This window comes from Rattus norvegicus, chromosome 8, assembly GCF_021556685.1.
Source record: "Rattus norvegicus strain SHRSP/BbbUtx chromosome 8, alternate assembly SHRSP_T2T, whole genome shotgun sequence".
In the NCBI taxonomy this organism is placed as follows: domain Eukaryota; kingdom Metazoa; phylum Chordata; class Mammalia; order Rodentia; family Muridae; genus Rattus; species Rattus norvegicus.
This window is the reverse complement of record NC_141541.1, coordinates 17490803-17516425: the sequence shown is the minus strand read 5'-3', so window position 1 is coordinate 17516425 and position 25623 is coordinate 17490803. Positions and strand designations below refer to the sequence as shown.

The 25623-nt window shown below is 43.4% G+C and overlaps 1 protein-coding gene across 1 annotated transcript; it reads left to right on the top strand.

The window, feature by feature from the left end:
• Window positions 1-179: 179 nt before the first annotated feature.
• Kdm4d (lysine demethylase 4D) lies at window positions 180-25582 on the top strand. Its single transcript, NM_001079712.1, is given in 2 exon segments — window positions 180-223; window positions 23298-25582. A coding segment is annotated over 1 exon segment (1533 nt). The 5' UTR covers window positions 180-223; window positions 23298-23596; the 3' UTR covers window positions 25130-25582.
• The last annotated feature ends 41 nt before the right edge of the window (window positions 25583-25623 follow it).

Below are 25623 nucleotides of genomic sequence, written 5' to 3'. Positions count from 1 at the left end.
CCGACCCCCTCCCAGACTCTTTCGCTGCGGTTCTGCGAGGACGGAAGGCGCCAGGAGCCGGTCCGCGTCTCGCAAGCGTGAGATCTGAGGAGAGCTTGCCAACTGACCGACCCAACGGCTCCTGCTCCTCAGTAGACCCCGCAGCCTAGGGACTAGAGTTGTCACTTAAGTGGATATGAAGAAGGCGCAAATAAGTACGGGGGCAGCCACGAGCTTTCCAAAGGTACCATTCCTGCGAAACCACTGGCCTTGAAGGCAGGGGTTATAGTCGCATTGCTTGTTAAGATATATAAATATATATATATATATATATACATAGCTATATGCATTAAGCGTTGTAGTGTGAGAGGAGATGCCGTGAGCGTTTACGATAGTGAGAATTTATGGAACAGTGGGCCTAACTGCCAGGAGGAGCACGAGATGGGTAAGATGGCTTCGCCAACGTTGTCTTGGTGTCCATCATTGAGATTTTGGGGACGGCCAATGCTCGATAAAGAGAATTCTGTTCTCCAGTTTATCTCAAGTGGAAGGATCTCCTAAAACTGAACATTTCAGTTCTTCCCTGACCTTCCTTTGGAACTTTTAAATGAAGAAAGAGAATTATAAAAGAACCCCCCCCCCCCAATGTGCCTCCCCTGAAAGTAGAAGGTGAAAAGCTTCGTTTCTTTCTTTTTCTTTTTTTTTTTTTAATTTATGGAAGGTGTGCACCTCTCTCAGCCTCACACAAAGGACGCTGCTATCATATTAGTGGCTCCAACCCAAAGCTGGAGACCCTCTACCTTCCCTCATCACATCCTGTTCACTTGCCATGCTTGCCCAGTATTGTGAAAATTACCCTGAGCTTCCCTTCCCTGTTACTAACCCTCAATTCAGGCCACTGGCATTTTCCTCTTGGATTTGTAATTGCCTTAAAGGGATGTTCCTAGCTTTGCACAGAACAGGAGATCTTTTCAGATTACCAGCTAGTGTTTTTGACACCTAGGATAAAACAACCACTTGTGTTTTAACTTACCCAGGCTGACTCCTGCCTGCCTGCCTTCCCGACTTCAGTCAGTCTCGGGTACATAACACTCTAGATACACTCAACTGGACATTTCTGTTTCTTCCAAGGCAGGATTCCATTGTTGCCTTTGAGTTTTGAATCAAGGTCTTGCATTGTAGCCCAGGCTAGCTTTGAACTTAAATTATATGTCTCCTGCCTCAGACCCCTGAGTGCAGGCGTGCATTCTTCTGTTTTTCAAAGTCTTGGACTGTGTTTCTTACCTCTGTCCCCAAGACAACTGTAACTCCATTCTTCAGGTCATAGCTTGTTGCTGCCTCCTTAGTGAGGTTTCCTTGACATTTACACTGTGCCCCACTCTTCCCTTGCAAAAATGTCTTTATGCACCCAGTTCTGTATTTCCATAATGCTGAACCCTAGTTGGGTTTCCTCTTTGTTTATGTTACCTCATGCATCTTTTTCTTTTTGGTCAGAGGCCAAGTATTGAGACCAAGTATCTACTATCTGTGAGGCTTCTCTTGGCCCTAACACCAGGCCCTTTCTAGCTATGTGCAATTGGACCAATTAGTTTTCCTCTTCTGGCCTCCATTCCTTGTGCAAAAAATAGGGGTGATACTTATTGTCACTGTGGTAATTATGCTACTATTTGTAAAGTGCTTAGAACTACCTCAGCAAGCGACTTGCTGAATCAGGATTGGCTGTTAGTAATACTAGCATTAGAACCTGAATTCCAGTAAGGCAGGAACCCTGCCTCTCTTCACTAGGGTCCTCTACATATGGAACAGTACACTGTACATGACAGGTGCTGAGGAAGCATAGTCAAGTGAATGAATGACGTGTTATAAATACAGGAATGAAATCTCAGTGGCAAGGTGGTGACAGAAAGGGCGTAGTTTTTATATTCCAGCTGACTTTATCAACCCCTCACTAAGTCACCCCAGTCCATTGGACTTCGGAATTAATAATTAATAAATGTGATGATGTGATGATTCCACTACAGTCTAGCATTTGATTAAAATAGTCTGGAAGTGCTAATAAGAAAGATAAACAAAAACAAAAAATAACTTAAGTACCTGTAAATAACAAAATGATACCATAGAGCTTTTGACTTAAACAGTGAAAACACTTAAAACAGAGATGCCGTTGGAAAGATGTCTGTATTAGATAGGGTTCTCCAGAGGAACAGAGCTGATGGAGTGAGCATACAGTGAGAGGGGATTTACTAGATTGGCTTACATGCTACAGTACGATGTTGACACTGGAGAGATTGGGAACTCAGAAGCCACACAGCCTACCAGAGCACATGCCTCTGTAGTGTAAAACAGTCCCGTCTGCTGCTGAATGCCTGGAGGACTCAGTCCTTGCCTGGTCTGCATTCCCCATTGGAAGGCTGAAGAATCTGGATTCTGATATCAACAAAAAAATGGTAGCAGCAGGGTGGGTGAACTGGACAACAACCTGAGAGCAGGGGGATGAACTGGACAGTGCTATGGAAGGCAAGCAGGCAATCCCCACACTTTCCCCTTGGGCTGCCTTTTATTTGGCTGCCACCAGAAGCTGCCATCCATATTTAGGGTGGGTCATCTTACTTAAAGTAATCTCTTCAGGAAAATCCCTTACAGGTGGTCCTGTCAGCTTATCTCTCACTTGATTTCAGGTCCGTCAATTTGACAGAATTAGCCACCTGCTTTCCTACAAACGCATTTCCTTCTTTAGATCAGGTCTTTTCCCTCCCATCTTTCTGGAGAAGATCTTGTGTGCGCTCTTGGTGTGTGTGTTTGTGGAGGCATGGCATGTGGGGTGAGGGGTCTTCCTCAGTTGTTCTCAACCTCAGTGTTGGAAACAGTTTCTCACTAACCCCCTGACTGTCAGCTTAGGCTGGAGTGACTAGCCAGGAGCCTCCTGCCTGCCTGCCTGCCTGCCTGCCTGCCTGCCTGCCTTTCTGTCCTTGTGGTTTGACAGATGCTCTCTGCCATACTTAGCTTTTGTTGGGATCAAAGCTTGAGTTCCCATGTTTGCCAGCAAGCACTTCACCAACAGAACCATCTTCCCAGCCCCATAATAGATGATCCTTGAATTTTGGGAAATAGAATCCCCTCAACAAGGGTTTCTTGCTTGGCTTATCTGTCAGGTTGCTTTGTCCTTAACTTCCCATGTGTCACTAGAAATGAGGTGACCCTATCTGATTCCTGGTAACCTTGGTTCTATTCCCTGAGCCTTAGTGACCCATGTTCAGTCTCATACTCATGTAGACCACACCAGCCTTATGTGTACCTTCATTTTTAATATAGCAAACATATAGTGTAGGAAGATGTTATATGTAATACTTGTGATCGTGAAAGGGACTGTATGGAGAGGAAAATGTCGGAATTCCACCTTCAAAGGCTACAGAAAAACAGTATTCCAAAGGATGAAGACAGAACATCCTATGGCTTTGTGGTTTTTAAAACCACATTGACTTAAATTTAAACTGGGTGTGGTGATCCACATCTATGATCCCAGTACACCTGAGGCTGAGTCAAGAACCCTGTCTTTAAAAAAAAAATCACCGGGGTTGGGGATTTAGCTCAGTGGTAGAGTGCTTGCCTAGCAAGCGCAAGGCCCTGGGTTCAGTCCCCAGCTCTGAAAAAAAGAAAAGGAAAAAAAAATCCCCAGCCAGGCTTGGGTGGCATATTCCTTTAATCCCAGCACTAGGGAGGCAGAAGCAGAAACATCTCTGAATTGGAGAAAATTCTAGGAAAGCTATGGCTACATAGAGATACCCTGTCTCCAAATAAGTAAGTTATATGAACAAAGTCAAGAGCTAAATATCAGAAGACAAAAGTCCTTAACATATATTCAGTGCTACTCCTGTGACTAAAACATATAATGTAAAAAATACATACATACGTACATACATACATACATACATACATACATACATACATGCAAACAACCCAGTAGAAACTGCAGAAAAAGAGATTCCAACAAGAGCAAGTAAGCATGAGGCTGGAGAGTGGCTCGGTGGGAGAGCGGGCACTGCTCTTGAAGAACACCCATGTTCAGTTGCTAGCACCCACTGCAGCTTAGAGCTGTCTGTATTTCCAGCACTAGGCAATCTCTCACCTCCTTCAGTGGGTATCCACACACACATGGGTGTACTCACACACAGATGCACACAAAACAGAGAAACTTTGATCCCTGTGAGTCCAAGGCCAGCCTGGTCTACAGAGTGAGTTTCAGGACAGCTAGGGCTACACAGAGAAACCCTGTCTTGAAAAAAAATAACAAACACCACCAACAACTATATATATGTGTATGTATATATAATTAAATATATGTATCTATATAAAATATGTGTATATAAAATGTGTGTATATATAAAATAAAATCTTAAAAACATATGATTCAACTTTTCAATGATCACATTACAATCCTGTGTTCCCAGCAATTTATGAAAAAACAAACATTTGAATGGGATTGAGAAAAAGGACACCCAGCCAGACAGCGAGGTGGCAGTAGCACCCCATTGCCCTCCCAGGAGAGGGCAAACCATTCATACAGTGGGCTGCAGAGTTTTCTGTGTCTGTCGCAGCCTGTTGGCCTCCGGGACTTAACCCTTATGCCCTTACAGCTTACCTGCCTTCTTGCTAAGACACAGCTATGTCTTCTCTAGAGCTTTTGCCAGGAAAGGACTTTCTTCTTACTAGGACAGTGCTAGCCAGCTATGACAGCCCTGGTTAAAGCTGCAGCTGTTCCTCCTTCTGGCCTCTAGCATCCTGTACTCTGGTCTCTAGCATTCTGCACATGTGTGGTCCCGTGTTGTTATGTTTCTCCACCTCTATGCAGAACATGCACAATGCTATAAGCTCCATGAGGGCATGCTTAGTGGTAGAGGCCAAGCAGTTAAAACAGGCATTAGCCTAACATTTTCCTAGTGAGACTTCCCGGATAAATGAATGGACGGACAAAGGAATGGGAAGAGACCATGTCCTACTGTACACAGTTTTGTTTCCTGCGTGTGTCTGTCATGGTGTGCATGAGGTGACAGGTGGGCAGTCTTCTGCTGGCCACATGCATAGTTTAAGAGGGAAAAAGGTAATCAAACTTACCTGAGTCTGGATTTTAAAAGACGGCATAAGACCCCAAGAAAGGCATTCCTCTCAGAAGGTGATGTCATAAGTGAAAACGCATGTGATGGCCAGGCTCCTTCATATACACTATCAAAATTTTAGTTAGGTCAGCCTAGCCCAATCCAGTTACAACTAACCAAATCTCCCTCCATTCCGACCGATTGAATCATTTCCCCTCCTTCTGAAATCCATCATGTATGAACCTGATAGCTCAAAAAAGGTGACTATTTTTCCTAATGAAGAAACGAGTGCATGCACGTGACCATCTGCTCACGTGTGAGCTGAGGGCTGGAGTTCAGGTCCACCAGGCACTCTTACTGAATCATCTCCCCAGCCCCGGAACGTTATCCTGAATGCCCATGAATTAATTTGTGAAGGAAATTCAGGCTTGTCAACCTTGAACTCTCTATTTACATGTTTATGTAGATGTCACAAAAGAAATTTTGCCCTCCCACTTAGTGTGCATTGTGCGTAGCTGTGGAATTCAACTGTAAAAATGGACTCTATAAATCTAACAGTTATGCGTCTGTTACCGTGACACTTACAAATAAAGCTACTTCAGATATTCTTCTAAGTGTGCATTTCATATGGAACACATCAGCAGAGGCAAGAGCGCTGTGGCACCTCACCGCACCTCACCTCACCTCACCTCACCTCACCTCACCTCACCGCACCGCACCTCACCTCACCTCACCTCACCTCACCTCACCTCACCGCACCGCACCTCACCTCACCTCACCTCACCTCACCTCACCTCACCTCACCGCACCGCACCTCACCTCACCTCACCTCACCTCACCTCACCTCACCTCACCGCACCTCACCTCACCTCACCTCACCGCACCGCACCGCACCTCACCTCACCTCACCTCACCGCACCGCACCTCACCTCACCTCACCTCACCGCACCTCACCTCACCTCACCTCACCTCACCGCACCTCACCTCACCTCACCTCACCGCACCGCACCGCACCGCACCGCACCTCACCTCACCGCACCTCACCTCACCTCACCTCACCGCACCGCACCTCACCTCACCTCACCTCACCTCACCTCACCGCACCGCACCTCACCTCACCTCACCTCACCTCACCTCACCTCACCTCACCGCACCGCACCTCACCTCACCTCACCTCACCTCACCTCACCTCACCTCACCGCACCTCACCTCACCGCACCGCACCGCACCTCACCTCACCGCACCGCACCTCACCGCACCGCACCGCACCTCACCGCACCGCCCTGCACCTCACCTCACCTCACCTCACCTCACCGCACCGCACCTCACCTCACCTCACCGCACCGCATCTCACCTCACCTCACCGCACCTCACCTCACCTCACCGCACCGCACCGCACCGCACCGCACCTCACCTCACCGCACCTCACTGCACCTTCACCTCACCTCACCTCACCTCACCTCACCGCACCGCACCTCACCTCACCTCACCTCACCGCACCGCACCGCACCGCACCGCACCGCACCTCACCTCACCGCACCTCACCATGGCTGATACTGTCCAGCATCTGACCTGGCAGTGTGTGTAGTGACTTGTCATTAATGTCTTGGCTGTTTTCCTTATGTCTAATTCATGTTTATCATCTACTTGGAGTGTGTGTGTGTGTGTGTGTGTGTGTGTTACTTTCCTATTGAATTGTCTTTTTCTTAAAGGATTTCTGAGTTCTTAATGCTTTGGATAGTAATTCCTACTGCGTGCTCATACTGAACATACAACTTCCTACTTAGCTTCCCATTTGAAAGTATTTTATACTAATTTTGAAATATAGACATCTTCCATTTGGGGGTTCAATTTAAGAGTCCTTTTTCTTACGTGCATGCTGTTTTTACTTGAGAGTGTTCTTTGACGTCATACTCATATTCTCTGTTAATACCTTCTAAAGACTTCTCAGGCCACCAGAATTTGTTTTATCCGTGATGTGATGGTGGTGTCTTGACACTAGTTAACAGTTCTTATGGCCTCTTCCTCTCATCTAAGGACCTCTTGCCCTTTGTATATTCAGGAACTGTCAGGTTCTACACACTTGGAATTTTAACTGAAATAACATTACATTTGCAAATTTAAGAATTGATGTTTTTATGTAGTAGTGAGTCTTTAGATTTAGGAATGAAGTATATTTTCTTTTTTAAATTAATCATTCCATTCATTTACACTCAAACGATAACACCCTTCCCAGTTACTCCTCCAAAACTCCCGCATCCCATCCACTCTCTCCCCCCTCCCCTTTGCCTCTATGAGTGTCCTCCCCCTCCTCACTCCTACCCCATTGCTCCAGCATTCCCCTACTCTGGGACATCAAACTCCACAGGATCAAGGGCCTCCCCTCTCAGTGATGTCAGACAAGGCCATCCTCTGCTACATATGTATTTGGAGCCATGGATTCCTCCCTGTACACTCCTTGGTTGGTAGTCTGTCCCTGAGAGCACTGGGTGGTCCAGCCAACTGACATTGTTCTTCCTATGGGGTTGCACTCCTCTGCTCCTCCAGTCCATCTGCCATCTCCCCCACCGGGGTCCCTGAGCTCAGTCTGATGATTGGCTCCAAGCACCCACATCTGCATTGGCCAGTTGCTGGCAGAAACTCCCAAGGAGCAGCCACACCAAGCTTTCCTGTCTTCACGTGCCTCTTGGCAATGGCAGGAGGGTTTGGTGTCAGCAGACAGGATGGATCCCTAGGTGGGGCAGTCCCCAGATGGCTCCCCCTTCAGTCTCTGCTCCACTTTTGTTCCTGCCTTCACTGTTTTCATTTGTTTAGGTCATCTTTGTTTTCTAAGTGTGTCAGTATACTACTTCTCTGAGTATATTTACATCACTAAGTATATTTCCTCATGGAAATCTCACACAATCTAAGTAACAGTTAACGGTATTGTCAATGAGGTCATTCTTAAACTTGGATCATTTGTAACTGACGTACACAAGCATAATTGATTTTTATATATACCTGTTTTAAATTCAGAGAACTCAGCAAACTTCTGTTAGTTCAAGTGGTTTACTCTGAATATTTTTATATCCCGATTACAGTCTGCCAATAACAGTAATATGTTTCCTGTTTTTCAGTCTCTTTCCACCAGCCTTCCCTTCTTCTTTGCCCTGTGTTGGTTAGAGCTTCTGGGCAATGTCAAATAAAGATTCTGATCCTGTGTCCTTGTTTTTTTCTTGATCTGCAAGATAAAACTTTTAACTTATTACTACTAAGTACATTTTGATGGTTTGCAGTGATATGTTTTATGGTATTTTTCTTACTATTTTAGGATGTTGAAAAATATTTAAAAAGTCATATATTTGATAGGTTTTATTATTGATAGTCTCTTCTTTTAAAATAATTATTTATTTTATGTATGAGTACACTGTCACTGTCTTCAGACACACCAGAAGAGGGCATCGGATCTCATTACAGATGGTTGTGAGCCACCATGTGGTTGCTGGGAAGTGAACTCAGAAACTCTGGAAGAGCAGTCAGTGCTCTTAACCACTGAGCCATCTCTCCAGCCCTTATTATGACATTTTCATCTATGCATATAACGTATTTTGGTTGTGTTCATACCTCTTCCCCTCCTACTGATTCCACTTCCTCTTCCCAACTCATCCCTTTTCTACTTTAACATCTACTTACTATTTTGTGACCCATGGAGTTGCATTAGGGGCATACAGGAGCATGGGCATCTTACTAGTGGCTACACCCTGAAGAAAATGTCTTCTTTCCTCTGGAAGTCACTAGTCACCTAGAGATCTTCCGAGAGGGGTGGGGCCTTGTGAGTCCCTCTCTCTTCTCTGGCAGGATGCTGACAAATCCAATCCTGTGTAGGTCTAGCACAGGCAATTACAGCTTTTAAATTCAAGAGTGTAAGCCGTGTCGTGCCTGAAGATTATTCTTTGACACTCTGCCACTGCCTGCCATTGTTCCAGTCCCTTCACCGTGCCAGGAAGGGATGATCTGGGTGTCCCACCTAGGGCTGAGCATCCGACAGCCATTACCTCTGTTCTGGACTAGTCACTAGTCCCTGCTGTCACTGCTGCTCACTTCAAATAAAGCTGCTCAGACCAAATCATGACAGCACTAGTGTGCAAGTGTAAACTTCACTTGTAAAATGATAATAAATTCATCAGGTACCTCTTCTGCAGTGATATTCCCTTTAGCCTGTCGGTGTGTAATATACTTAGAGTTTTACCCAGCGTCTTTTGCCGACGTAAGCCCTCAGTGCCCCTAGTCTTAGAGTCAGTGTGCTCATACAGTATTTAGAATTTTTCTGTCAGTGTTCAAAAGCGGTATTAACTGTTTTCCTTTCTCCTAGGATTTGTGCCATAATACAGGGTAGGAAGCATATCTTCTGTTCGCTGGGAAAGTTTGCCCAAGATTGGAATTACATCTTTTTTTTTAAGAATTGGTAAAATTCCCTAGTACAGCCATCTTGGGTTTGGAATTTTGCTTCTGAGAGTTTGACTGCTACTTCAGTTTCTTATGAACGTAGTCAATCTTCTCATTTCTTGTGTCTGTTATATTTTTCTTGAAATCTATTCCCTTAATTTAAAATGTGCATTAGTGTAAAATTTCCATATTCTTTCTCTTTTTCTTCCCATTTTTCTATTTCTGTTCGTGTTTTCCCTTCTTTTGTGTCACCAGGGCTGACTCTGTGTGGCTCGCTGGTTATTCTTCTTCATTTTCACTGAAGAGTTTTTGAGTTTATTCAAATTCTCAGAAGTTGAGGCTTCTATGTGCTCTATTTTATGCAGTTTTGTATTTCATCCATGTATGGTCCTATTTTTTAGTTTTTTTTTAAATAAGTTTTTTCTTTTGAAAAATTTATTTTTAGATTGATGCCTACCCAGTTCATATGATTTCCTAGCTTCCTGCTTTAACTGTTTCTTTAGTTAAGGTTTTCAACTGTTCTTTAATATTATTTACTGGCATACCACAGATTTGAGAAGTAGTAGTTTCATTCTCATTTATATAGAATGAATTTCCTCACTTAACTTTTGAATTCATTCTTATTAAGGGTCTATTTAAAATATATTTTACAAATTTGGGGGTTTCTCTTTTTTTTTGTCCTTAATTTCTGATTTTACTTCATTGTTTTATAGTAGTAGAATATATTCTAGATATTTTAAATTTTTGACACTTGTGAAAACTTACAGCCATACTCTATGGTCAATTTTCTGAAGTATTTATAATATTTGAAAAAAAATGTATTTTGCAGTTTGGGAAAATACAATTCTGTGTTACTGTTGCTTTTTAACTTGATGTAACAATAAGATTGTGGTTTATACTGTCACCCTGGGTTCTTATATTTAAAGGGGTGCCAGATTAGGTGATAAATGGTGGTATGATAGTATGAAAGTTTAGAGTAATTCTTATTATAATCTGCAATGAGTGTAGGATTTTTATAGATCAGGCAGCATTTAGCATCTCACTAATGAGTGTGTCTAGTTAGCAAGTATATGGCTTGTGTCAGTTCCAAAGCAAAAAGGAGTAACTATGAGCAACAGAACTATAATAATGTAAGTGAAATATTATAAAGTCAATAGTCAGTCAAAACAATAAAAATAATGTCTAAGAAGGACTGTAAAATGAAGAAATGCTTGTGTTTTGCGTGCATACACACACGCACACGCACACATACACCAAACCTTCTCCGAGTATAAGGACGCATGCATCACCTTCCTGTTAATGTACTGCTGAAGTATTCTAAGATTTGAGTAAATACCAGACGATAAGCAAGAATGCCCAAAGGGCTGAACAAAATCTGACTCCAATTTTTGTTTGTTTGTTATTTCACTGTAATATTTCACTGTTATCCTAATGCAAAGCACCAGGAGTAAATTGAGTTTACTCTAGAAAAATGCTCAAGTGTAACTATAAATCTAGCCAAGTTTTGCAAAGGGGATGCTGGTGGATGGTGAGAGTTTGTGTGCCACTTCTCAATGTGAAGTAGTATAGAAATAAAACAGAGCAGTCACATAGATATGTGCAAAGGAAGGAGTGGATGGAAAATTAAAAAGGGGACCTCTGAAACCAAATTGAAAGAAAATTCAAAGACCAGAAATTCAGATTTGTTTTTCCTAGACACAGTATTTTATCTGTGTGGAAAACAAACACAAACAGGAAAAAAGGTACCAACACAAAAATGGACTGCAGATCAGTGAAACAGGAAACAAACAACAAAACCCCTTGACATAAACACTCACAGCTAAGTCCCGTGTTTTTTTGACAAAAGTGCTAAATATGGAAAAGTTACTGTCTTCAACAAAGTGCTGGGAAAAGTGGATTTCCATATGTAGAATGAAACTAGAGCCTTATCTTTTACCTTTACATCCGTATAAATCACCTATAAGTGGATTGAAACCCACTCTGTAAGACTCCAAAATGTGAAGAAACTACAAAATGAACAAACAAACAAACAAACAAACCCCAAACTGGATATGCAATAGGTAAAGACTTTGTGAGAAGGACTCCAGTAGCTCAGGAAATAGAGTCAATTAATAATCAGCGAATGGGACTTGAAGAAATTAAAAGACTCTTCTGTACAGCAAAATTAGTAAGTGAAGAGGCATCCTATAGAATGGGAGGAAATTTGCCAGCTATACATCTGACAGGGCATCAATACTCAGCATACATCTGACAGAGTATCAATACTCAGCATACATCTGACAGAGTATCAATACTCAGCATACATCTGACAGAGTATCAATACTCAGCATACATCTGACAGGGCATCAATACTCAGCATACATCTGACAGAGTATCAGTACTCAGCATACATCTGACAGAGTATCAATACTCAGCATACATCTGACAGAGTATCAATACTCAGCATACATCTGACAGAGTATCAATACTCAGCATACATCTGACAGAGTATCAATACTCAGCATACATCTGACAGAGTATCAATACTCAGCATACATCTGACAGAATATCAATATTCAGCATACATCTGACAGAGTATCAATACTCAGCATACATCTGACAGAGATCAATACTCAGCATACATCTGACAGAGTATCAATACTCAGCATACATCTGACAGAGTATCAATACTCAGCATACATCTGACAGAGTATCAATACTCAGCATACATCTGACAGAATATCAATATTCAGCATACATCTGACAGAGTATCAATACTCAGCATACATCTGACAGAGTATCAATACTCAGCATACATCTGACAGAGATCAATACTCAGCATACATCTGACAGAATATCAATATTCAGCATACATCTGACAGTATCAATACTCAGCATACATCTGACAGAGTATCAATTCTCAGCATACATCTGACAGAGATCAATACTCAGCATACATCTGACAGAGTATCAATACTCAGCATACATCTGACAGAGATCAATACTCAGCATACATCTGACAGAGTATCAATACTCAGCATACATCTGACAGAGATCAATACTCAGCATACATCTGACAGAGATCAATACTCAGCATACATCTGACAGAATATCAATACTCAGCATACATCTGACAGAGTATCAATACTCAGCATACATCTGACAGAGTATCAATACTCAGCATACATCTGACAGAGATCAATACTCAGCATACATCTGACAGAGTATCAATACTCAGCATACATCTGACAGAGATCAATACTCAGCATACATCTGACAGAGATCAATACTCAGCATACATCTGACAGAATATCAATACTCAGCATACATCTGACAGAGTATCAATACTCAGCATACATCTGACAGAGTATCAATACTCAGCATACATCTGACAGAGTATCAATACTCAGCATACATCTGACAGAGTATCAATACTCAGCATACATCTGACAGAGATCAATACTCAGCATACATCTGACAGAGATCAATACTCAGCATACATCTGACAGAGTATCAATACTCAGCACACACAACAAAAGTGCCTAACATCCTTAACCATCTGGGAAATGCAGATTAAAACTACTCTGATTTCGTCTCATCCCATGTCAGGATAGCTATCAGGAAAATGATAAAAATGCTGGAAAGGACTTAGAGCTTCCATGTGACCCAGCTATCCATCTCTAGGCCCTCAAAGGACTATCTGAAAAGCTACTTGCTCATCTATGCCTGCTAGAAAAAGGAATTGCTAGGAAAATAAATCAGCCTACATATTCATCAGTAGACGAATTACTAATGAGAACATGGTCATATAGACATTCGAGTTTTCAACCATAAAGAACAATGGAATTAAGGAGTTGTCAGGAAAATGGATAGAACTAGGAAATATCCTAAGGCTCAGAAAGACAAAGACCACATGTTCTCATATTTGGATCATGGCTTCAAATTATTTGTTCATTTGTATCTACATAAGAGTCAGAGAGTAAAGATGTCAGAAAACTAGAAAGAGGCTCGTGAGAAGCGAAGATTAATCCAGCAGAGAACTACCCTATAACTAAATCCCAGCCATCTATTTATATCCTAAAAGTTATGACTGATTGGATCAGCATCTGACCACTTAGGGGACTCAAATTCAGGATTCTGTTCTATTAGCTATTGTTACCCAAATTTACCTCCAGACGTATTTCCTCTTCTGATTTCCACTTATTTAAATAAGTAAATTTAAATAGAGGCTGGTGGTCAGCAATAAGGTACTTGCGACAAGATAATGCTCAGAATTATCTGACCGTGTAAACATTGAAAGTTTACAAGTTAACAAGAGAAGCAGTTCAGCCGCATGACTGACTTTAAAGAATTAACTACCATCACAGTTCATAGACTGAAACCTGGAAAATGTTCACACACAAACAATAATGGGATAAGTCAGTAAAATAGTCAGTCCAAGATGCTGACTAGTAAGTGCACCTGAACGATGAGGAGACAAAAGAGGCCTGTTCTGTTGGTTGGCATGTTTTTAGGATGGCCCCTTGGGTCACCACATTGACACCGATGTGCACAAATTCAGGGGAACACAAATCCCCAAAGCTCTTATGATAAGTGATTTCAACAAAGGTTTGAGGGCCACTCAAGGAGAAATGAATAACCTTCAGAAAAGAAAATGGAGCCGAAGCAACTCAATATCCATGTACAAAAGGATAAATTTGGATTCCTACATGAAAATTAATTTCTATTGAGACCATAGACTTAAAGGTCAACTAAAATACCAAAGCCTGAGAGGATAGAACAGCAAATGCATCATGGTCTGGGATCAGACAGTAATTAGTGCCTTGGCACAGCAGGTGACACATTTTAACATTGGTAAATTGGACTTGTCAGATTTGAAGAATTTGTTGTATAACACATGCCTGTGATCCCAGCAGCTGGGAGACTGAGCTATACAGCCCTAGGCCTTGTCTCAAAACACTGCCCCCCAAAAGATCAAAACATGTACTTCAAAAGACTCAAGATAAAAGAACTTCTTTACAATCCAGTAATAAAACAAAGGGTTTGAGCAGAAACTCCTTTTAAAATATGCAGAATGATGAATGCGCCTATGGAAAGATCCTCAGTGTAGCTAGTCACTGAGGAAGTGCATGTTACAGCCAGATGGCCACTCCTGGAATTTCTCTGAGAGAGAAGAAGTTGGAGAGGCTGCCTATGCAACTGCCTTCCTCATAACTGTTGGTGGGAGAGAAAAGATAGTTAATTCTGGAAAACAGTGTAGCGATTTCTCAAGATGTTAGACAGAGCTGTCAATTGGTCCACCAATTGTAGGCATCCAAGAGAGTGAGAACAACCCAAGTTTATATCATCGGATGAATGGATAAATAAAACGCAGTCTGTCTTTACATCGTCGAACACTATTTGGTCATAAAAAGAAACAATGCTGGCGTGTAATCGAACACAAATCTCAAGAATTTGCTGTAGGAAAGAAGCTAGGCACAAAAGGCCGCGTACCTACGTCTCACTTACACCTGATATCAGGAAGAGGGCAACTCAAACAGTAGAGTTGCCTTGGTGTGGATGGGTGCTATTTGGAGTGACTGAAATACCCTACAATTAGAGATGGTTGACTGTACAGCAACACATGTAAACAGCACTTAACACCACCAACGTGGATACTGAAACGTGTAAATAATGTAAAAACCTCCTGAGGCAAATGTGAAAGGTGACACTGCCATTTCTATCTGGTTGGACTGGAGGCTTTGTTGGTCATCTGATCTCTGCTCATCTGTTGCAGAGAGGGCTTCACAGTGTAGCCCTGCCTGTCCTTGGAACTCGCCACTTAGCCGGGTTGCCCCAATCTCAGGGTCCTCTTACCTCTTTTGGAATGCTGAAATTACAGTATCAACTACCACACCTTATTTTTTATTTTAGTGTATCTATTAAAAAAAAGAAGAAGAACTGGGCATGATGGTGAGTGGAAGGCCAGCCTGGTCTACAGAGTTAGGTCCATACAGAGAAACCCTGTCTCAAAAACAACAACAAACAAAAACGACACCCCCAAAACAACAACAAAAACAAAAACATAAAACTCTCAGACACTACAAATTCCTGGGGTCCAGTTACTCTTTAAAATGTATTGCTAGGCATGGTGACACATGCTTTTAACCCTGGCACTTCCAGGACAGCCAACGCTCTGTGGACATTCCCTGTCCTGTCTCAAAAAAAGGTACAAATTTCAAGTCTTTTAATTGGACTCTCTTTTAGATATTGCCAGGTGTTGCTATCTCCAAAGGAAATGGCTAGGTTCCTACCAGAGCACTCATGACAAACATAGTTACATAGTGCCTGCTTCTTAAATCTAACCTGATACAGGGAAACCAGAAGGTCCTCATGAAGTGAATACAGAGAGAAAAGATGCAGTGCAGAGAGCAAATGGAACCTAAAAACAAACTAACCCTCTCTGAGAGAGGAGAAATCCTTAGCAATTAATCTACAATGAACATTCACACAACCAAAGTAGTTTCTGGAACCAAAAACTGATGGGAGGCTTGGCTAATAACAAAAGAACAGAATGTTGAAAATAAGAAGTAATAAAATTAAAGGCTCAGCTGTGAGGTTGGGTGTCCAAATGACGTCCGGATGATACACATGGAGAGAAGGAGAAATGGTCTGGAAAGAGAGGATATGGCTGTTCCACAGCAACGCAGAGCAGGAGGTGTGTAAGGCACACAACAGAGCAGATGCATCGTTCACACCCTCACAGAGCTATTGGGAACGATCAGAGGACTATTCTAAAAGTGTACACAGAGTTCAGAAAAGGATTAACAAAAGGTTGCTTTGGGATTTTTGAGAAGACACCAGTAGAATGTCTTCAGAATTCTCAAAGGAAAGTAGCAGCATGGAACCAAGTTAATTTCAGAATTCAAACTTTGGTAAACAGGTATGGTGTTTATGGCCACCTGATAGCTTCAAGGTTCTTGTTTCATAGTTAGGAAACTTTTGACACCAGAAGCCAGAATTCATTACACGGCATTTACTGCAGCAAACATGGTAGACGCTGACCTAGGAAGACCTGGATAAGTTTGCCGTGTACCTTTGTGGTGGGTGTGGTGAGTTTGCAGACACAATCATGGCATGAATTCTAGTCAGAAATGGCTTTTGCTCAGCGTCTTTGTTGCTTCTACTAAGAAAAGGTTTTCATGCCCAGTACAGATGGTTGGATATTCTTCCCAGATGCAGTCTTCAAAGCCCACTTGGTTCTTCTGGAGAATTCTAATCTCTGTGGGGCTCCCAGGGATGTTCCCAGGCTGTTCCCCGCCATCCTGTATACATGGATGCAGCCTGTCAGGAAGGGCCTGACGGCCTATCATAATAGACAGGGACCCATGGAGGATGGAGGATGAACCAGGCCAGCATGCAGGCTGTGCAGCTACCTAGGGCTACGGCTTCAGCTTCAGGCAAGCACAGGGTCTCCAGGAAGAATATTCCTGAAAGGAGAAATCTGCTTCAGTGACCTAGTTGGCTTTGTGCATTTAGATTTACATGTCTAGGAAGGAATCAGGAAGTAACTATGTATAAAGCAGAGAAAAGGGAAAAGAATAAAAATTTATAAATGAGTAGCAGTGCAGTCACCGTTCACTATACAAAGCATCTGTAGTCAATTTTATGTGACAAAGATTGAAGATTTTACCCAGGCAATGTGATACAGTGATAAGGAGTCGGCAGTAGTCTGCAGTGGGATGGAGCATCACAGAACACATTCTATTGTTGGTAGGATGTGTTCATGGGATCTGAAAGCACAGGAAAGGCAGAACGAATACCTAACACACACCAGCAATTGGCTCTGGGGATTGGGAGTGAAGGAGAGGACATGTGTGAATGTGGCATCTCTCACTTGTGTGCTACAAAACCCTGTATGCTTTACACTAAAGGGAGGTTGTGTCAGTGTTGGATCATGACCAACATTCACAGATTCACTCAGGGAGCAGATGAAAAACTTACAATTGAAGGTAATTTATTCACTGAGTGGTATATCCTTGCTAGGGGAGTTAAGGACCTCTGCTCCTCTTTGTAGCTGGGTACAATCACTATCACCCCAATCTCCATGCAGAATAAAGCAGCTAGAACAAAGTTAATAATACTATGCCCAATTTATCATGGGCCACACTGAAGTCATAATGTGACAGTTATATTGCTGGATTTTAAGGCCAAATCCCACAATTCGGGATTTATGTCACAATATAACCTTTACTGATCTTGCCCAATTCTTCCTGCTAAGTATATTTCTCTATATGCACACTTCCTGTATACTTCTAACTTGAATGTCCACAGAAAATACTGGCATTTAAAGGAAAAAACATACAGGAAAAGCCACTGTTTTTCTGTGCTTTTTATTTGTGCCTGATGAGGGAGGAGCACTGAGATGACTTGGGTAACAAAAAACCCAAAGCTCTGGAAAAAGCTCAGCACCTTCTGAGCGCCCATGGGAGGTAGATGCTGCCTGCTAAACACGCTGCCTTCTGGGGAGCTCCTGTGCCAGCAGTTTTCCTTAGACATCTGCGGAACAGCAACCGTGGAGTATGGAAAACAGAACCCATGGACACAATTTAAGTGTTATTTTTTTATTACCCCCAATCCTTTTGAGGGGACAGTAACAGTGTTTGTATCTTGACAGACTTACGAAGGTGTCAAAGGAGATAAGAGAGGAGAGAGTGGCAAAGTGTGGAAGTTGGAAATTAGTTGGAGAAATACATGCTGATTTATAAAATCCTGCAAAAGAGTCTGCAATTAGCAGGAAAGCCAAGCAACACAGTTATCTCTGCAGAACCTCTGGGACTTAGGATGCCATGGCAGTGGCACCTCTGGAAATAAGACCTTTTCTCGGCAATGTAGGCCATTGCCAGTCAGAAGGGCCAGAGGACTCCAGTTCATGCCCTACAGCAGGAGCAAAGGTAGATTCTGGACTGGGATCGCCAGGGATCATCAGGAGTGAGTAAAGGCAGGTGAACTTAAAGTTAGATGGTGGAAATTTGAGCTGTTGTTTTCCTTTGAGTGGAGAAGCCAGGCTTGTTGCCCCCAGGAGAAAAGTCGGGAGATCTTTCACTGTGGACTGTCCAGCCTAGAGGAAATAAAAGGTTCCCATGCAGGTGAGCACCAACCAGAATGAGCTCACTGCCAGTCAGCTTCCTGATCTGTAACCAACTAAGGAGGGCCAGGTGTCTGAAGAAGACTTTAAATGTGCACATAAGAGGCCCAAACTAAGGGACCAGCAGCCTCTTCAAAGAGACTGTATCAAGGACCAGAACTCGAAAAGCAGGGATATAGTTTTTAGAGGTAGAATTTATGTGTCTGGGAAACAAGAGCAATATGAAAAAGTGGAGTCCACACAATGAAAACCAAGGCAACAGGAATGACCTATTGCAAAATCGGGAGTTCAACAAAAGGGAAAATTATAGATTGGTGAAGATGAGAAAAAAACCTTAAAAGATTCAGTAGAGCAATTATAAAAACTTAGAGAATTGGAAGAAATAAAAATATCAGAAGGGTTCAACTCATGGGCATTGTAGCACCCAGTTTACAGGTAATGCACAGAGTCAGGCAGGGAGAGTTCTCAAAGAAATAACTCAGAAACGTCATGAAGCCACCCCAGCTTGTCAAATTTCAGAACACTGGGAGAGAAGCTTCTCTGGGGCAAAGAGGAAAACCAGACCAAATTCACCACAGACAGCAGAAGGGGCAGCTACGGAGACCCACAAAAGCAAGTTTAAAAGTTAAACTCTAAAACTGCAGAATAAAACTATAATAATCACATAAAAAGATAAAATTAAGGTAATGCTGTGTGTTTACATTAGAAAGTATATATAACGTAAAATATTTTAACTTCAGTGGAATTAAATATAACAGCTATCCCAAATAGGCAGAAATATTAATCAATGTAACGAAGAGCTTCAGGCATACCATGTACAGGAAATGTGTAAAGTGCTGCTATAGACGGCGTGAAACACACCGCTGTTGATGAAGCATGGACCAAAGAGAATGGGCGAATATGGCGAGCTCCAAAGGCCAGCGTCACTGAAAACATTTATCTCCATGGTGACCCAAGAAACGTAAATTATAACTTGAGTTATAATAACTTCCCCAAATAGTAAAAGGCTTAAAAATAAAGGTTGCTCAACATTGGGGCAGAATGGTTTCTTACAGAAAAGCACTGTTGCTAAAGGTCTTAAAGCATCCCACAGCACTGTCTCCCACTTACATGTATGCAACCCGAGGAACTTCAGTGTTCCAGGTTCTGGAAGATGAGGTATCTGCATGTAAGTGGTTGGTAGTAACTGTGGACATGTGAACCAACGACTGTCCAGAGGGGAGGGCGACTCATTTCTATAATTCTTCCTGCATCCTTTCAACTGCACTTTTTAGCTATTGAGCGTCACGATTGATGATTAATAAACGGTCAATAAAAATGATGCTGTATGAAGAAATGGTGGCTAATACTTGAGGCAAGGTGACAGTAATCCCCATGTAAAGCAATAGATTTGGAACATGCTGATAGCATGTAAGACATGTGCCAGGACTGTAGTGGAAAGGGCCATTAATACTCTTCATGTTTTCTTGTCTTAAAAGGACATACATAGAAAACGTAGGCATCGTTACTGTTTATTCTGTGTGGAGAGTTTCAGGGAGAATATGGCAGGGTGCATGTGCAGATGCCAGGGAACAACCTGTGGTTGGGGTTCTTGCCTTCACCCTGTGGGTCCTAGAGAGTGAACTCAGATCTCCAGTCTGGCCAGCAGGCGCCCTACCCACTGAGTAATCTGGAGATGACCAGAGGCATTGGTTTTTAAAGATGTGGAGCAATGGCTTTCTAATTCCCAGAGAACCTTCAGGTTAAGACATCGTTTTTTCTTTTACATACTGATGGGATAAAGTATGTTTCTTCAGCTGTCAGAACCATCCAGTCTTGGGGTGAAGGCTCTGTCACTCTGGCTGCGACGGATCAGATGACGTCTATGTGACAGGTGTTCTCTACTTGAGAGAACCCAGAGGCCGGTCTTACAGTCAGGTGGACATTTGAGATTGGGCTGCAGTACTGGAGGATTGCTGTAACTGTAGTTGACATTCTGGGCAAGTCTGTCATGGGCACGATTAAACTTGGAGAAGCACAGTGTTGCCTTTGGATATGTAGCCTCTTAAGACTATATACAGAGACACATTGCCTTATTTCTAGAATACTTACAAATGAAGGTTTTAAAAACTCTGTCTAGCTCAAACCACATTTAATTCAATCAATATTCAGTTAGAAATGGGGACTTGTGTTAATAGCAAGCATTTCTGTGATGCCTTGGAGAAAAGATACTCCTTTTGAATTATCTCACTTTTCAGTTTTTTAAATTTTTTTAAAATTTAATTTATTTATTTTTACACTCCAGATTTTATTCCCTTCCTGGTTCACCCCCAAACAGTTCCACATCCCATACCTCCTCCCCCCCTCCCCCATGTCTCACAAGGATGTTCCCACCCCACCCACCCCAGGGCCTCCAGTTTCTGGAGGGTCGGGTGCATCTTCTCTGACTGAACCCAGACCCGGGAGCCCTCTGCTCTATATGTGTTGGGGGCCTCATATCAGCTGGTGTATATTGCCTGGTTAGTGATCCAGTGTCTGAGAGGGGGTCCAGGTTAATTGAGACTGCTGGTCCTCCTACAGGGTTGCCCTCCTCCTCAGCTTCCTCCAACTTTTCCCTAATTCAACCAGAGGGGTCAGCAGCTTCTGTTCATTGGTTGGGTGCACAGATCTGCATCTGACTCTTTCAGCTGCTTGTTGGAGGGCAGTCATGATAGGTCCCTTTGTGTGAATGCCCCAAGCCTCAGCAATGGCATCAGGTCTTGGGCCTCCTCTTGAGCTGGATCCCTATTCGGGCCTATTGCTGGACCTTCTTTTCCTCAGGCTCTTCTCCATTTACATTCCTGCATTTCTTTCAGACAGGTCAGAGCTTTGACTGGGATAGCAACTCCTTCCCTCACTCGATGCCCTGTCTTTACTGGCGACTGATAGCTTCATAGAGGACATGCTGATAGTGTTTACACAAGTGCGTCTGAAGTGAAGGTGGGAGCATGCCAAGGGAAGGAGCGAAGTGCAGGGACCTGCCAGGGAGGAGCAGCTTCTCCTGGGAGGAGAGCAGGAGAGATGGTGTGTGACCTAGGGGAGACTGGACTCTGGGCCAGTAGGCCTCATTCTATTCTCTCTCTACTAAATGTATTCCAAGTGCCTACAACCAAGTCCTATGATCCTGGAGAGTGGCATGCAGACTAAGCTCTCAGTAACTGTAGGGAAGACAAGGCAGGACCAGATAGGAACTGAGACTGAAGACACAAGCTAGTAGGTTTCATATCATCATCTCCACACCGGTCTCCATAAAGCGGGGGTGCTGATGAGCCGACTCCATGGATGAGCTGTGAGGCTACAAGGGGTAGGGTAGGACACCTTCGAGAAAGGTCCTGGCAAAGGAAGGTCAGCGTAATAAATTCCGAAAGAGCTTACAGGGAGGAAAAGGCATGGATTCTGCTGAGACAGAAAAGGAAGATAAGGGTCAAGTTCATCTAGTTAGGAAAGGGTAGAATAGGAAAATTAAGGATATGGGGAGAGAGATTGTGAGAGGAAATAGTGTGACTAACAGCACAGATTAAAATCTAGGGAAGAGAATGCATAAAACGCATTCAGTTTAAAATGTGGTTCACTTAGAAATCATTTTAGGTGTGTTTCCCGCCTCACCTTTGCACCCTAACAGAAATATTTGACCTGATGGAGAAAAGACTAGTCTTAGAATGAAATGGCCTCTCCTCCTCCCTTGCCACCTTCAATGCTCTTTTCTGTGTTTGTTTCTGATCTAGGATAGATTAGATGATCAATCATTATCATGCGCTCGCTTTTCCCTCTGACCACAGTCTGTAGATGTCATCTCTGTGACGCATGGCCATGGGGAAACCTAAACTGACTGATGACTGAATACCTCCCATTTACTTTTCTTATATATTTGACAGTCATTACTCATAAAGTTCCATCCTTCTGAACTGGGCTGTGTAGGAGCAGTTATGCAAAAACATTTATGTGACCATAAAAATCATACAACGTCAGTTAAGCAAACACATGTCCCATATTTAATTTTCTTTTTTTCTTAACAATATCTTTTTTTCACTTTATATCCTAATTCCCTAGATAATTTGACTGAATGTTTGGGTCATTTCTAAGCACATTTTTCTTCTACTCCAGGCGTTCACGCCTCTCTGCCATTGGTGCTCATTTCGATCTGGAGCTAATATAGAGAAGCTTGTGAAGGTCCTCATGCTAGAGGAATGGTCACAACAAGTCACTCTGAGAAGCGTTAAGCTGGGTCCAGAACAGATTCACAACTGCAGATCTGCAAATCTCTCCTGAGGCTCCCACTCACAAACATCTCTTTCACAGAGACACCCACTGTGAACTTTGAACACCGACTTAGAACATAAATTTCTTTGTCTTGTCTCAGTCTTATATAGATGGAGTCATGTAATAGGTATCCTCTTGAATTTAGAAAAATTCTGCTACCACATTTATAAAATTGGTTCCTGCAAGAAACAGTCATCTTCCTCACTTGACGGTCTTGCATTGGAGAGACATAGGAGTGCACTTCTCCCCACTGTTGGTGGGTGTTGGGTGTGTGCAGAATGCGCTGATTAGAAACAGGATTATCAGCTCTCTCGGCCATCTAAGGCGCAGACCTCTGAAAGTAATAGACATTTGTGTGTTTAATTTGAATCTCCCTAAGAGCTTTTAAAAAAACATTTCAACCCTTTTTCTTTCAGATTATATTTTAGTCACATCCCTGAAGAGATTCTGCTGCACCCGTCTCTGCAATCCAGTAGACAACGAGAGGAAAGAACCAGGTTCCAACTGAACATGTGAGAGTCTGGGGCTCCCTGACTGAGCTGATGCCCAGAGTGCTGGATCTGGGTTAGTCAGCAACCTAACAAAAGCTAGTCCCATCACCCGCACAGAAGCCGTCAGGACACTCGGCTACATCACACACACAGCAATTCTTTTTGTAAAATCCTGCTTCCTCAATCCTGTGTATATATTGGATTTTGGTGTTTAAGTTGAAGCTATGAAGACTAAGTCCACCTGTGCTCAGAATCCAAATTGCAGCATAATGATATTTCGTCCAACCAAAGAAGAGTTTAACGACTTTGACAAATACATCGCCTACATGGAGTCCCAAGGGGCACACAGAGCTGGACTGGCCAAGGTCATCCCGCCAAAAGAATGGAGGGCCAGGCAGTCTTATGACAATATCAGTAACATCTTAATAGCAACTCCCCTGCAGCAAGTAGTCTCCGGGCAGGCAGGTGTGTTCACTCAATACCATAAGAAGAAGAAAGCCATGACAGTTGGGCAGTACCGGCACCTGGCCAACAGTAAAAAATACCAAACCCCACCACACCTGGATTTTGAAGATTTGGAGAGAAAATACTGGAAGAATCGCCTGTATGAGTCACCAATTTATGGTGCTGACGTCAGTGGCTCCCTGTTTGATGGGAAGACTCAACAGTGGAATGTGGGCCACCTGGGAACAATTCAAGACCTATTGGAACAGGAATGCGGCATAGTGATTGAGGGCGTCAACACGCCCTACCTGTACTTTGGCATGTGGAAGACCTCCTTTGCGTGGCACACGGAGGACATGGACCTGTACAGTATCAACTACCTGCACTTTGGACAGCCCAAGACCTGGTATGCTGTACCCCCTGAGCATGGCAGGCGCCTGGAGCTCCTAGCCAAGGAACTCTTCCCTGGCAGCTCCCAGGGCTGCCAGGCCTTCCTGAGGCACAAGGTGGCGCTCATCTCACCCACTGTGCTCAAGGAGAATGGCATCCCCTTTGGTCGAATCACCCAGGAGGCTGGGGAGTTCATGGTCACCTTTCCCTATGGCTACCACGCGGGCTTCAACCATGGCTTCAACTGTGCAGAAGCCATCAATTTCGCCACGCCGAGGTGGATTGACTATGGCAAGGTGGCATCTCAGTGCAGCTGTGGGGAGGCCAGGGTGAGCTTCTCCATGGATGCCTTTGTGAGGATCCTGCAGCCTGAGCGATATGAGATGTGGAAACGAGGTCAAGATCAGGCAGTTGTGGACCACACAGAGGCTATGGGGCCTACCAGTCAGGAGCTCACCACCTGGCGGGTGATCCAGGCACCAAGAAAAACTTGGGGCCTGAAGCATCTCCGGCTTCGCCAGGTTTCACGCTGTCTTCTGCCTGTAGCCACTGACAGTAACATTGCCAACAACACCCAGATGTGCCACACCTCCAGGCAAGCAGCAGATTCGAAAGGTGATGAGGTCCAGGAGTCTGACCCAGCCATAGCCCCACCATATCCTCTGGGTCTATCTTCTCCTGGCCACATGTCAACTGGAAAACGTGGTCTTGGTCGTCGCCCTTGTGAACTAGGAGTTCAGGAGTCCACCAATGGAGCTCCAGTCAAGAGGCGACTTCCAGAAGGCAGAGATGACAGAAGTCCCAGCCCAGAGCTTCAGTCCCAGTCCGTGACTGGAGACTTAATAGTCAACTCAGACCTTGTAAATCCTGGGCCACAGCATCCTGTGACAGCTTCTGAAGGGGGATTGACCTCTGACCCCTAAACCTATGTCCTGACTTACAGCTCATTGCCCCGCACTCAGGATGCTCTCTAAGGCCATTACCTCAGTTTTGACTGAGTTTGCAGGGCACTGGCTACACCTGAGAGAGTTCCTTGTCAGTTCTAACTCCTAAACACACCCTGCCCCTTCCTCCTTCCGGAACTCGGCCAGCTCTGGATACTGCTAACTCCTGCTCTTCCAGGAGAGATTTCATTGGCTGCTCCTTTTGAGTTTCTGAGAGCCAAGTTCAGCTGAGACTGCTCAGTGCTCATCTTCCCTCCCTCTGCCATTTCTTGCAAATGTCTAACTGTTGACACTAGATGACTACTCACAAAGGAAGTAGTCACAAAAAAGGTCAAAAGTCATTTGAGAGTCACAGATGATCTCTCAAACTTGATGTATTAAAATGTGTCTCACCCGGCTTTCACAAATAAAGGCAAAGCAGTCAAAAGCTTACAACTAGACTTTATTCCTAATATCGTAGTTTTAAATAGTGG